Source organism: Dermacentor variabilis, chromosome 3 (genome assembly GCF_050947875.1).
Source record: "Dermacentor variabilis isolate Ectoservices chromosome 3, ASM5094787v1, whole genome shotgun sequence".
Taxonomy (NCBI): domain Eukaryota; kingdom Metazoa; phylum Arthropoda; class Arachnida; order Ixodida; family Ixodidae; genus Dermacentor; species Dermacentor variabilis.
Window position 1 is genome coordinate 154,267,935 of NC_134570.1, and position 13,867 is coordinate 154,281,801.

The 13,867-nt window shown below is 46.9% G+C and overlaps 1 protein-coding gene across 1 annotated transcript in view; it reads right to left on the reverse strand.

The window, feature by feature from the left end:
- The window catches only part of LOC142576426 (glutamine synthetase 2 cytoplasmic-like), a 66,171-nt gene that overhangs the window by 12,358 nt on the left and 39,946 nt on the right, over window positions 1–13,867 (reverse strand). The window contains exons 2-4 of the mRNA XM_075686556.1: window positions 4,153–4,247; window positions 2,400–2,567; window positions 500–667 (exon numbers count right to left, since the gene is read on the reverse strand). Of these exons, the coding sequence (XP_075542671.1) occupies window positions 500–667; window positions 2,400–2,567; window positions 4,153–4,165 (349 nt within the window). The 5' untranslated portion in view covers window positions 4,166–4,247. The remainder of the gene's footprint in view (window positions 1–499; window positions 668–2,399; window positions 2,568–4,152; window positions 4,248–13,867) is intronic.

Genomic DNA, 13,867 nt, shown 5'->3' on the forward strand with positions numbered 1-13,867 from the left:
ATGTCTTGAACGTCGTTCGGGATGTTACTTTCTCCCGACACATGGCACGGCACCATGCATGGAACATTTGCGACCGTACTAACGCCCGACTTCAAAACAGTGCCCAACGAGAAAATATTTTTTTTTGTTCAGTCTAATCGGGCGTAATCAGCGTGCGCACGTGATATCAGGTGGGGAATTCTCGCTCTTTTCGTGACGTTGCGTGGCCGACAAGCGAAGTGGTGATGGCACGCAAAGTGTTTGACCAGTCGTGGCGGACTGATTGCAGATTGCAATACAAACAGTTTGGAATAGATTTGCGTTATAGAGCCTCTGGGTGTGCGCCACCGGATGTTTCACTTTTATAGCACGGAGTTTTCTACGATAAAGCAGTTTCAGTGACATCTCATTCTCCGTAATGAAACACTACACCACGAAAGAAAGCCTGTCATGTCTAGCAACAAAACCGGTGCACATTTCTGCCTGATCAAACGTGGTTATGCGCATGATAACGGCTTACTTATGGGTGTGCGGTCGTGCTGTAGTACTTCGCAGAGGACAAGCTTGTTGCGGCCCTTGAGGAACGGATCCCTGAACAGGGCGACTGGCGACAAGTAGGCCTCGGACTGTGGGCCTGCATCCGGCCACTGGTAGGATAACTTGGCGCAAAAAGTCCATTCCGGGCAGTCTGCAAATCATTAAAACAATAAATGATAGAAGGCATAGATAAACTACACGATAAGAGTGAGCAAGTGAATCGGGTATCACGTTTCACGAAGTATCACGTTTCAGGCCATGATGAGCCTTTACGCTTACAGAAATCGTCGCATAATATAGTTGCAGCCTGCCGCAGAGCTGGAAAAAGCATGTATGATACTGCGCCCAACCCAGAATCTGTATAATCTGTGCTGGCGTTACCTGACGCTTGAGTGCTTGGCACTTGAGAGTGAAGTGTGGAGGGATATTCTGTCTCTCCATCTCGCGATGTGGCTTCCACGTCGATGACCATGTGTTCCCTTAAGCGCATAGGTCACCTTCGGGTGTGCAGTGGAGAATATATGTGCACTGTTATTAGAGCACGGAAGGCGACATTAGGTATTGCGGCGAGATTCTGTAGTTAAGGACGATTCGCCATTGATGAGAAAGCTGAGCGTCATGGTGCCGTAAATTTAAGCCAAATATCTTCACGCGATTACGCAGTTATCTGTCTGTGATAACCATGTGCTCCTTGCAACAGCCTACACATGGTAGTATCGAGTTCGCTCTAAGGAAACCTTAGTATTTGTGCACTCAGCCTTGGTTTTCTTGGTAATTAGGGCTTAAAGATAATTGTAAACGTACTGCAGTTTACGGAGACTTGGACCTGAGCAATAACAGTGGTGGTGGCGGTATCTCGAAAAGGTTAAATTGAACCAGAGCGCACAACCACGGCCTCTGAGATCCTGCAGCTTCTCGGGCCTCAACCAGCCCGATTTCGGAAGATTACGATTGCAGTGGGAGGCTAAGTACTGCTTAGCCGAATGCATAATTGCTTTGGCACTAAACCAATTATTATTGTAAAGTGGTTCTTTTCTGTTCGTTTGACAATAATGATCTTGCAAAAAAGCATTTTTGGCATTGTGGTTCAAGAAAGGGTACCAAGATTTCGTTACTTGAACTACCGCTACGGTTCCGGCATTCCGTATGTCTCATACATCTAGGTACAAGCTATACCTCTCTAATATCATGTCATTAATAACAAGAACGAAGTAACGTTATTTAAGTTCTAGGCATAGATGCAGCGAACAGAGCCACGTGTTGTTTCATCTTTCTACTATGGGATAAAGAAGAGGAAGATGCAATTTAACAAAAATATGTTTAAATATCATCAGGTCAATATTATACCTAACAAGCTCATTGCGTCATTGTCTAGCGATTTGAGCAAAGCCAGCACTGTCGCGTCTTTCCGCACTTATCATCTGCCTGTACTATTTCTCATCCGTCGATCGAATCAGTCATGTGACAAGTTCCGTTCTGGATATCAATTCATTTGTTTCTCTTGATCAGACAATAAATATGGGCTCCTGAAAATACATTTGTCTGGGAAGCTCACAAGTGATACGAAAGTGGGTGCTGCGAAAATTTCCTAAAGAAAACTTTAGGTTGCGGTGCACACATTTCAAGGTCGAACCCATAGTTATAGCCGGGAAAGAATAGAAACACCAATAATTTAGGTATCCCCTGTCAAAAATCTTGCATCAAAGGGCCCCAGCATACCTCCATCAACGGAATTTTTGAGGGTAACGTTTAAGCTAAACGTGGCGATTAAGCCACATAGAAGGAAGCATATCTTCCGGCCAGCTACTCCCGCTATCAGTGACACTGAAAGCTTTCTTTAGGAGCACGTTCCAGCATATTTTTTCTTGTATGCGTCTACACACCTTCGGCGCGCTTCGGCTCGAAGTCCAGAGTCTTCGTCTTGGATCTCGTTTTCTCCAAGGTTCCATCGACGAAAACGTAGGTGCAGAAGACAGCGTCGTCCGGCTGCTCCAGATCGAGATAGCGTTGCAGCACCGTTGCCCTGTCCGTGGCCATGTTCGCATCTGCGTCTGGCGAGTAAAACTGTGAAAAGCACTGACGGCTTTCGAAATAGGCTCCACGGTGCGGAGTACCTTCTCGCATCAGAAGCCGGCGTTATCGGAGCGCGATAGCGGCTTTTTCGCTTTACGAGGAAGCTTTAGCTCGGGTGCTCCTTTCTAAATACATATAAAAGGAGAACTCCTTTTTCTCAGCAACCACTGCACCAAATTTGATGAGCTTTTTTGCATTTAAAAGAAAAACTTAAATTCTAGTGAGTGTTGCTTTTGAATTTCCGATTTGGGTCTTCAATTTGTTATAAAAAAGTTGCCAAAATTGAAAATTTTCAAATAACGCAACTATAAAGTTTACAACTCTAACTCAGCAACGAAAAATGATAATACAATTCTGTGAGTTGCATTTGGTAGTACATGTTAAGCGGACAAAAGTTATGTGTTAGACGTGAATCTCAATATAATTTGTAATATGGAACTACAGCTTTTGCAGAACGCTCGTAAACAACGTAAAAAATTCACTTACGATATAAAATGACGTATCGAATTTGTCCTCTTTGAATGATCTAACGGATGCCTTTAACAGAACCGCGATATCTACTCTAGATGTAGAGCTATGAACTTGTAAACTTCGTGCTTCTATCTTTTTCGAACTTTCGAATTTATAAAAATCTTTCTAACAAAATTCAGAACCTAAATCGAAATTCTGCTTCCAACAGTCACTACAATTCAACCTTCTCTCTGAAATACAACAAATTTCATCAACATTGGTCCTTGGGTTATCTCAGAAAAACGTTCTTGCATTTTACATGTATTTGAGTAGGCCGCGTCGGAGTTGGGCCCGAGCTAAAGCTTCCTCTTAAGGCGAGTTTGGAGAGCGGTTGAAGTGGTCCGAGGTTGATTAAGCCGTATAGGGGTTACTACACATGGCGCAACATGCACGTGAGTGTGAATTACAGCGCAAACGTTATTTTACTTGCTTTTTGTTCGTACTCTAGTGCTCGGTACCAGTGTTGCCTACGGTAGTGTTTGCCGTTGTGGGTTCTTCAATTAGCCACAGGACAAAGTGGTAACAACCAGTGCTCATGGTCGCGCTGCCTTTCATCTTTCGGGCTGTTGTTGCGCTACACTGGATCAATATTGAGTGTATAGTCTAAGAATTCAGGAGTTTGCATTCCCAGTAACGGTCAACCTTCAGATACCTTTCCATACTTGCCTTTCCATATCTTCTCAGTAATGGGCAATTACACTACTCCCGACAAACTATGGAAAGAAGCAGCTTTATTATAACACTCAAAAGCTTTTTACGGAATTGCGACTTTTAATAAAGTTCAGAAGAAGTACGCATGATTTGGCAGTTAAAAAAATTTCATTAAAATCATACCTCCTGACCTGCCCCATACAAGGACAGGGAGCAGTGCTTGTTCAAAGTACGCGTTATGTTATTGTTCAAGTGTATTAACTAGGTGACATTCGAGTTTGTTTATGCTGTGTTTGTGTTTTTCAATGTAACTATTGATAAAGCTAATCACAATATGTGCCTCATATACGTGAGCAGAGCATGGATGGCAGAGACACCTTCAGGCAGAGATAAGGTACGTACGATTCGCCTGCATCACCTGAGCCAGTTAACGAGGTGCTGCACTCCACCGTTCGTTTCAGCGATGCAGCAATGGCGCTCGCTGAACCACGCCGTTCCTTTCAAAGAGAGAGAGAGAAAGGCAAAGGAAAGACGGAGAGGTTAAGCAGAGATTATCTCCGGTTGGCTACCCTGTACTGGGGGAGGGGCAAGGGGATGCAATAGATGAGAAAGAAAGAAAGAAGAATAAAAAAAGGAAAAAAAGAACCTAAGCACACACACGCACGTACACACGAACTATTTCTGTGGGCACTGTCACGCAGCGCGCAAAGGCGTTCCTAGTCTTACGCAGTGTCACGTACAGTCCTACGTCACACAGTGTACAGTCACAATTTGCCAGAAAGTCCCGTGTCTTTCAAGTATCGCAGCAGCGCCTTCATAGCGGATCGCGCTGATTTTCGTGTAGGCCAGGTTCCAAGGATCTTGTTTTCTGTCATTGGTCGCTTGTCCAGTTTGTCTAAGGTGGCTGAGAGGACTGCTCTTTGTAGGTTAAAACGAGAGCACTGACAAAGAAGATGCTGAATCGTTTCGTTGCACCCGCAGAAGTCACACAGTGGGCAGTTGGCCATTCCAATAAGGAAAGAGTAAGCATTTGAAAATGCTACTCCAAGCCATAGACGGACAAGAAGGGTGCAGTCACGTCGTGGAAGCTCGGGTGGAATATGGAGCTGTAAATTAGGGTCCAGGGTATGGAGGCGTGCACTTGTGAAATCAGATGAATTCCATTGGGCTAATGTCAGGTCACGTGCAAGTGCGGAAAGTTTTTTCGCTGCCTCGGCTCTCGAAAGAGGAATGGCAGTGCAGTTGACGCCGTCATGGGCAGATCGGGCAGCTGCGTCTGCTCGATCATTACCATGTATGCCACAGTGACTAGGCAACCACTGATATATCATATCGTGTCCTTCGTCAACTAGTCGATGGTGGAATTCTCTGATCTCTGCGACGAGCTGCTCATGTGATCCATGGCGCAGTGCTGAGGGTACACTCTGTAGGGCTGCCTTGGAATCACAGAAGACTGACCATGCGTGGGATGGTTCCTCCTTAATGAAATGAAGAGCCGCACGCAGGGCTACGAGTTCAGCAGCTGTTGTTGATGATACATGTGACGTCTTTAGGTGTATTTTGATTGATCTTCTTGCTATCACCACAGCGGCAGCTGCGCTTGCAGGTGTGACTGAACCATTGATGTAAACGTGTACGCGGCCACTGTGCACCTCATGTAAAAGTTCTAGTGTGGCCTGCTTAAGGGAAAACGACGGCATGTTGGCTTTCTTCATAATTCCTGGGATGGTGAGGCGTATGTCAGGTCTGTACAGGCACCATAAAGGTGAGGATGGTCTTGCTGCAGGCATGTAGTTCAATGGCAATGAGGTACGATTGGCATAAATTATACGACTGAAAGTTGTGTGTGGCCTTTCTGCGGGTAGAGCGGCAAGATAGTGAGAAGGTAATCGGGCGACGTGCCGAATATGCGCCCTGAGAGCGTCGGTTGCCAAGTACGTTGATATTGGATGATCTCGAGCTATGACAATCGTTGCCGCTGTAGACGCACACCTCGGAAGACCGAGACACGTCCTCAGGGCTTGAGCTTGTAGTCCCTGGAGTGCACGCAGGTTTGTTTTGCAGGTGTTCCCAAGCACAGGGAGGCTGTATCTTGCGAAACCGAGGAACAAGGCGTTATAAAGCTGCAGCATTGACCGCACCGAAGTGCCCCATGACTTTCCGCCGAGAAATTTGAGGAGATGTATTATTGTCAATAATCTCTTCTTCAGGTATGACACATGTGGGCTCCATGATAGGTCGCGGTCAATAATTACCCCTAAAAAGTGGTGTTTCCGTGCATTTGCTACTGCTTGCCCATTGACCTTTACAGTGTAACGCTTCATTTCCTTCCGAGTGAATGTAACAAGGCAGCATTTCTCTGAAGACATCTCTAAGTTATGTTTTCGCAAGTACAGTGATGTTAGCGTAGCTGCCTTTTGTAGCCGTGCTCGTACCTGCAGTCCTGTTACAGATGACGCCCAAATGCAGATATCGTCGGCATATATTGATATCTGAACTGTGTTGGGCAAGCATCGGACTACGCCAACGAGCACTAGGTTGAATAGCGTCGGGCTCAACACTCCGCCTTGCGGTACTCCACGGCACGTTTGGTGTTGAGTCGTGGCGCCGTCCTCGGTCATCACGAAGAAATGCCTGTCGGTCAAACAACTGCACAGCCGCTGAAAAGCGCGGCCACCAATTCCGGCTTCAATCGGAGCATCTATGATGGCATAATGTGCTATATTGTCATAGGCGCCTTTTATGTCTAGGAATAATGCAGCAGTGAGTCGTTTCCGACGTTTTTGATGCTGAAAAAACGTAACCAAATCGATGACATTATCTATGGATGAGCGCCCACGCCGGAAGCCAGACATAGCGTCTGGGTACACGTTGTAATTTTCCAGGTACCATTCCAGGCGCGTAAAAATCATCCTTTCCATTATTTTCCCTATGCAGCTGGCCAGAGCGATGGGGCGGTACGATGACAAGTTTAACGGTGACTTACCAGGTTTGAGAAGTGGAACCAAGCGGCTGCATTTTCATTCACGCGGAACCAAACCGTTGCGCCAAGACTCATCGTAATGGTTTAGCAGCATGAGTCGTGCTTTCTGCCCAAGATTGGCGAGCGCCGCATAGGTAACCCCGGCCGGGCCAGGTGACGAAGAGCGTCTGCAAGTCGCCAGTGCCGCTTCAAGCTCCTCCCGCGAAAAAATTACATCCATGCGGGAATCCCGTGGCACAGGAGTGGCACATGGTGTAATTGCGCGTTGGAACTGCAAGCTGGAAAGTCTCGAGCAAAATTCTTCAGCAATGTAAATTTCGCTGCGACCTTGGTGCAAAGCGAGGGATTTGAAAGGGACACGCTGTTGTGGTGATACGCGTAGCCCACTCACGGTTCTCCATATATGAGATAATCGCTGACGTGGATCCAATGACTCACAGAAACGTTTTCATCTTTGAGATTGTAGTGCATTGATGCGACGTTGAATCTTTTTTTGCATCCGCCTTGCCTCTCGGAGATCATGGATGGATTTAGTTCTCCTGTATCTTCTTTGAGCCCGCCGACGAATCGCTCGTAGTCGCTGCAATTCTGCTTCAAATTCTTCATATTTCGGGAAAGGCTGGAAACTACGCGTAGCCTCTTGCATGGCTTTTTGAATTTCGTGTTCCAGACTTGAATGGTTCCCTTGCTGACATACTCCCTCCATCTGCGACCGAAACGCCGACCAGTCAATTCGCCGGAGGGTCATGGAGGAGCATTTCGATAGTCCCTTTGTCTTCAGGTACGTCGGAATATGGTCGCTTCCATGTGATTCGATGTCTGTAAACCATTGCACGTTTCTTTCAGGCGCCGAGAGACCAGGGTCAAGTCTAGGCAGCTGCTGCACGTAGGCCCGCGTAAGTATGTCGGACTACCATCGTTGAGGCAGTAAAGGTCGTGCTGTGTGGCAAAAGATGCTAGTCGCCTTCCCCCGGAGTCCATCTCCAAGCGCCCCCAAAGCGGATGGTGAGCATTAAAATCTCCTGTGAGAATCGTAGGGCCGGGTGTCGCTGATAGCACGTCGTGCAGTCGTTTAGAGTCGAAGCCACTTAAAGAAGCAATGTACGCAGCGACGAGTCTGAACGTAAGCTTATCCGTTTTCAGGATTAAACAAACGTACTGGTTGTCGTCGTGAGGCGGGACAGGGTGCAACACGTAAGTCAGATCACATCTAATATATACAATTACCTTGCTCACATCACCACAGGTAAAGGACATGAATGCCTCATAGCCAGAAATGCGTATAAAATTCTGCACGTTCGGTTCGCAAATTACGAGGATGGGAAAACGGTTTTCGAAGACAAAATGTCTAAAATCTGAAATTCCTGATTTGAGACCACGGGCATTCCACTGCAGTAAAGATGCTTTCTTGACTTCCTTGTGGAAGGGCAGCGAGGGGCGGGCCATGGTGCTATGCGATGCTTTCAAGTACTGGAGTCAGCGCGTCCAATACTTGCAGTGCGCTACGAGCAGCCGGAGTGTCCATGTGCGTCAGTAGTAGACGCATGACATTCGTGAGCGATTTGAGCTTGGCAATCACTTGTGAGCCCTTGTCTTGCATGTGGTCAACTGTAGTGACATTTGACTTTAAGTGGCGAGTCATTTGCTGTGGCTCTGGCACTGGAAAGGTGCTGGAGAGGTGCAGGGCTAGTTCACGATCTTGGTACACCCACTCCACTGTCGGTGCCGATTTGGTGCAGGCGTAGAGGTGCGAAACAGCGGCGTACCAGACGACGCAGCACACGGGAACGAGCACCGTTAAAACCTCGCTTGCGCACGCCAAGTGTGGTGTGTATTTACGCCCTAGTAGCCGATCATACCTGCAGTGCAGGACTTTTAAAACATACGTATTCCGTGCGCGTTAGTCGGTCATAGTATAACGTCTGCATCGCGTTTGCATCTTGGCATTCGTTTCGAATGCCGCTCTGTGCCTCACCGCAGAAATCCAGCTGCACCATTTCTGAACTTCTCGTAAACCGCCGTGAACTGGTTGACAGCGGTACAGGCCAATCGAACGGAGCTTAAATGTGTGTTTAGCGCTGACATCAAAGACGAAGTTGTGCGTAAAACAATGTTCGAAATGAAAGAAATTCAGCAACACCCATCTGCCGATTGCGGACGCTAATACGTTTAGCACTGAACCGACACAGTGACGAAACGTATCGCCACGGTCGAAATGAATTGTGCATGAGGCGTGTATTGCCACGGGATTCCTGCTTCGCTCTAGCCTAATAACTCTCGGTGCCGTAGCGAAGGCTGCACGTGTCCTCCGAAATGCATGGCTTGTCAGCGCGTGCGAACGCTGACAGACGCGTCGTACGACAAGTGGGCTCCTATATCGCGCATATTTCTGGACACGCGGCGCCATCTAGCGCTGCTGCCGAGAAATCCGCGCATGATCTCGAAGGTGGCAAGCGGGGTGCGCCGGTGCCTGCGAACGCTGAGAATTGTTCCCTCGGTTGCCGGACAACGAGTGGCACATAGTAAGTGTCGGAAGTTGGCGAGATGTTCACTGAAGCACGGCACATACCCGGTGCATTCATGGTGCCGCTCGCTAAAGCGTTGGCCTGAAAGACGTTCGTTGAAAATCGGAACATACCCAGTGCATTTGTGGCGCAGCCTGCTAAAGCGTCGTGTTGCTGCCCTCGCGGAACCCTTGAGATGTAGGTTTGAATCCGCTCAGCGTCGGAGAAATTCAAGGGATCTTTTTCGTCCCTCTATAGTGGCACATCCCCAGTGCTACTTATCCTAGTTACCCACCTTGGCATGAAAGACATTCATTGAAGCGCGGCACGTACCTTATGGCACATACCCATTGACCGAAATTCGCATCATCATCATCATCATCATCATCATCATCATCATCATCATCATCCTTTATTGACCCTTAAAGGCCGCTGCTGGGGTATTACATAAGGGGCGAGCATACAGAAGAAAAAAAAACGTAAAAACAGCCATGACTGAAGTAAGAAACAATAACATTGAGAAGTGTAAAGAAGGTGTACTGAAATGACTGTCAAACACGTAAAGTGATAACCAATGCAGAAAAAAAGAGCGATGTAGTAAAAATCAGTCAAATACGTTAAGCATCAGTACTCAGAAATTTCGTAAGTGTGCTTCGAAACTTGGTAGGGTTACGTTCGATTACTACGCAGTCAGTTAACTATTCCGGTCTGCAATAGCTACCGGCAAGAAAGAGCTGTTGAAGCATTTAGTAGAACCTGAAGACGTTGAAGACTGGAGTTGTTTGAGAGACGGCGTGAAGTACGGTTGGGTGGCAAAAGAAGTGTGTCGTGTAAGTGGCACATATTTCTCCATAAGAGACAGAGTTAAGTTTTTATTTTCTTTTCTCCTTGAAGTCGACCAAAGTCTCTTCAAGGTGATTATCAGCGTTCATGAAGCAGGAGGCAGGTTGGAGGTAACAAAACTTGAAGATATATTGCAACGGAAATGTTTACACAGTCAAATACAGAGTTAGCAAAAGAACACTGATGCAAAACACCCAAGTAAACAGCGCCTTACTCTTCTACTTTTCTTAAGTTAGAGCCTAGGACAACTGTCACTACATACGACCAACCGAGTCTCACTGTTCTACCACTAAGTGGTTACGGCCCAGACTAGCCTCGCATCGTACGGAGTCTCACTGTTCTATCAGATTTAGTGATTACAGCCTAGACTGAGGACCAAGCACCTCGTCTCGAACGAGGTGCTTGGTGGCTGCCGCCCGAATGCGTAGGGGCGTGAACCCCCCGCTCCGTACGCGCAACACGTGGTCAACATTGCTAGCAGCTGCGTCTCTAACCAGCAGGGGACTCGGGAGCCGGCGCCACAACGTCGCGTATACCACCGTCCCACTCGAGGTTTGTCCGCGTGGCCCTATTATGACCATCGGCGGAATGTCAACACAGCGCGCATAAGAGCATGTTCTCCGAATCCATTTTCCGCCTCCGCACCGCGCCCCCCCGGCGCGCGCCTCGGCTCGTCACCCGACACCACGCGGGCCGTCCGACCCCTCAAAAACAGAAACGGTTGCTGCCCGACGCGCTGGGGGGTGGACGCCTCCCCATTCACAAACACATGGGCAACTCGCGGCACTGCAAAAGTATGTACAAAACAATCATGCAGCCCTACACCGTCCATTCTGCATGCTCGAGAGATGAGCGGCCTAACAGACAGTATCTTCTGTTTATAATGTAGCCAAGTGCTCTCTACACTTCGCGAGGAAGCGGACTACTGAAAAGACCCACAAAAAAGCATCTAATTCGTGATTGATTTTCGAGAAGTTTGCTTGTTGTAATCTCGGATATATTTTGTTGAAGGCTGAGTGGTTGGTACCTGAAAGGTCAGGTCAAATAACACCATCTTGTGATCACTTAGGCCATCAATACACATTAATGATTGAACAGCATCGGGGTTGGAAACCAAAACTATCAAGAACATTGGCACCCCGAGTCGGCGTAGACACCATTTGTGTGAAGTTAAATGTTAGAACAAGATCAAGAAATTCTTTAGATAGCTGAGAAGACGCTGTCATTTTATCCCAGTTAATGTCAGGAAGGTTAAAATCACCGCACAGGATGAAGTTAATTTTGGGAAATGTAGGAAATAAATGCAAAAGCAAGTTGTACAAGTCTTTCGTGAAAGATTTATCGCAGTCGGGCACACGGTAGCACGCGATAATAATATTTGTGCGAAAACGAAAAGACACTTTAACGCAAAAAATTTCTTGTTCGTTGTTGATTGGCATAGCGGAGGAAGACATATCAGATTTAATCAGCAAGAGGACGCCCCCCCCCCCCCCCCCCCCGGTGACCAACCCTGTCAATTCTGAAGGCGTTGAACACGTCACTGGGCAAAAGTTCTTGCGTGTCTATATCAGTAGCGAGCCATGACTCTGTAAATATTGTAATGTCGGCAGAACTGTAATAAATAACGGCTTCTATTAAGGCTTTTTAGGAAGGTAGCTTCGTACGCTTCCCGGAAGGAGTGAAATACTGTCCTATAATGGGACTTTAGGCTGGTGTGAATGTGGCCATGTAGTGTGGCAGGTTTGCGGTGAACGAGTTTCAGTGAACGAGTGAGTTTGCGGTGAATGCTACGACTTTAGTTCTCTAACGGTATCCGTCACGGAGTTGTTGATGAATAATTTGTTGTTCATTGCTAGCTTGTCAAAACGAATCTTAAAGGAAGTGGACCAAGCCTCTTGCGCATTTGCAAAAAATTTTTGGCGGGCTGTTCCGACACGTGCCGAGTAACCTTCGCGAACTGCAAGGGGTGTATCATTCAGTTTTGATGTTGCAGAAAGAATTGAACTTTTATCCTGAAATCTCGAAAACTGTGCAATTATCGGACGGTTCTTTCCAACCTGGTAACGTCCTAGTCTATGCGCCCTTTCAATATCACTGCTGTTAATCGTAATGGCTAGCTGATGAGCACAAAATGAGACAGCATGCGAGTCACATCGCCTCCAGCTCTCCCCCCATTCTCATCTGGAATTCCAAAAAATAGCAGATTTGACCGGCGCTGAGGGCTTTCTGAGTCGTCACACTTTTTGGCTAAGGCATGTACTTCAGCAGTAAGTCTGGCAATTTCAGCATTTGGAGAGGATACTGACCCAGAAGCAGCGTGACGCTTATTTTCAGCAAGTTTTTCTAAGGCATCAACACGACTGGAAAGACTGTTGACCAGGTGCTCAATATTGCTTTGGGCTACACGGGTCATTGTTACCTCAGATAGCAAGGTAGTTAGCGATGCTTCAAGTCGCGACAAGGTACTAGAAATGGATTCAAGGAACGGTGCGGTGTTATGATCGGAACCGGGATTAAGTTCGACGTCCCCAAACGACATGAGCGTAAAAACCACGACATCACTTGCATACAAATAAACCAGTTTCAGCAGAACGTCGGCAAAAGTCACGCATTCCACGGGGGCACGATACCGCAAGCAACAATGGGTTGCTGCTGCAAAATGAAGCAGCATAAGGTAAGTAATTGACCTGCGTCAAGAAAGGGACCGTCATGACAGGTGCCTGCGGCACAATGACCGAACTTGATTTTATCTTGCAACACAGAGTAAGCAGTTCAATTATTTTAAAAAGACGATACTACGGCTATTCCAGATAAGGAAGACATGCTCGCATTTCTACAGCTACCTTCAACGCCTTCACGTTGCAATACGCGGCGTATCTTTAACAACGCTTACGATGACTGCAAGCACATGAAGTGTGTAGCAACAAGCGTGACTGAAAGGAAGCTTTTCCACTTTCTAGTGCTTATGAAGAACAATAAAGCGTCCACACCTGACACTGTCGCCAATTGCGGATCTCTAGCTCAGAGGTAGAGTGCTCGCTTCGCATGTAAGAAGTGGCCGGTTCAATCCCCGGCACCTAGAGGGTGGTGTATGCTTAGCCCTGTTTTTAAATTTATTTTGCAACACAGAGTTTGCATTTGAATTCGCTGGGATAGGCGATACAACGTCAATTCCAGATAAGCAAGAAATACTCGCATTTCTACAGCTACTTTCAACACCTCCACGTCGCAATACACGGCGTTTCTTTAACGAAAACACTAAGGATTACTGCAGGCCCATGAAATGCGTAGCAACAAATGTGACTTATACCCTCGACACAAGAGCAAAAGTAAAGTCCATTGCGGTAAACCCCTTTTGTTACTCTGAATGACCATTTGACCCTTTGCAGAAAGGAGTTGCGCCGATGCGAAACGGCATCGCACTAACTTCTTTAGGTGAATCCTCAGATGAACGCTGGAGAATAAAAAACGAAAAAAAAACTTGGCACTGCATGTTAGCGCAGCGAAAGAGAAAACATTTTAAAAATCTGCTTATGTACATTACATTTAGCTAATGTCCAATCTAAAAACATTTTTTTCCCATCGTTCACGGCTTACAACGCGCATTTTCGTTTATTTTCATGGCGTTTTTGGCCTTGTTGCTGCGAATGCTGTTTATTATGGCGCTGCCATTGTACTGCCCACGTTTCTGCCGTCCTCTTTGGCGCTTATGCTGCGATACGAGTGACATAGTGTGAGCGTTTGACAGTACTGCTTGCTACAGCAAATCTTCAGTGTTCGACAAATC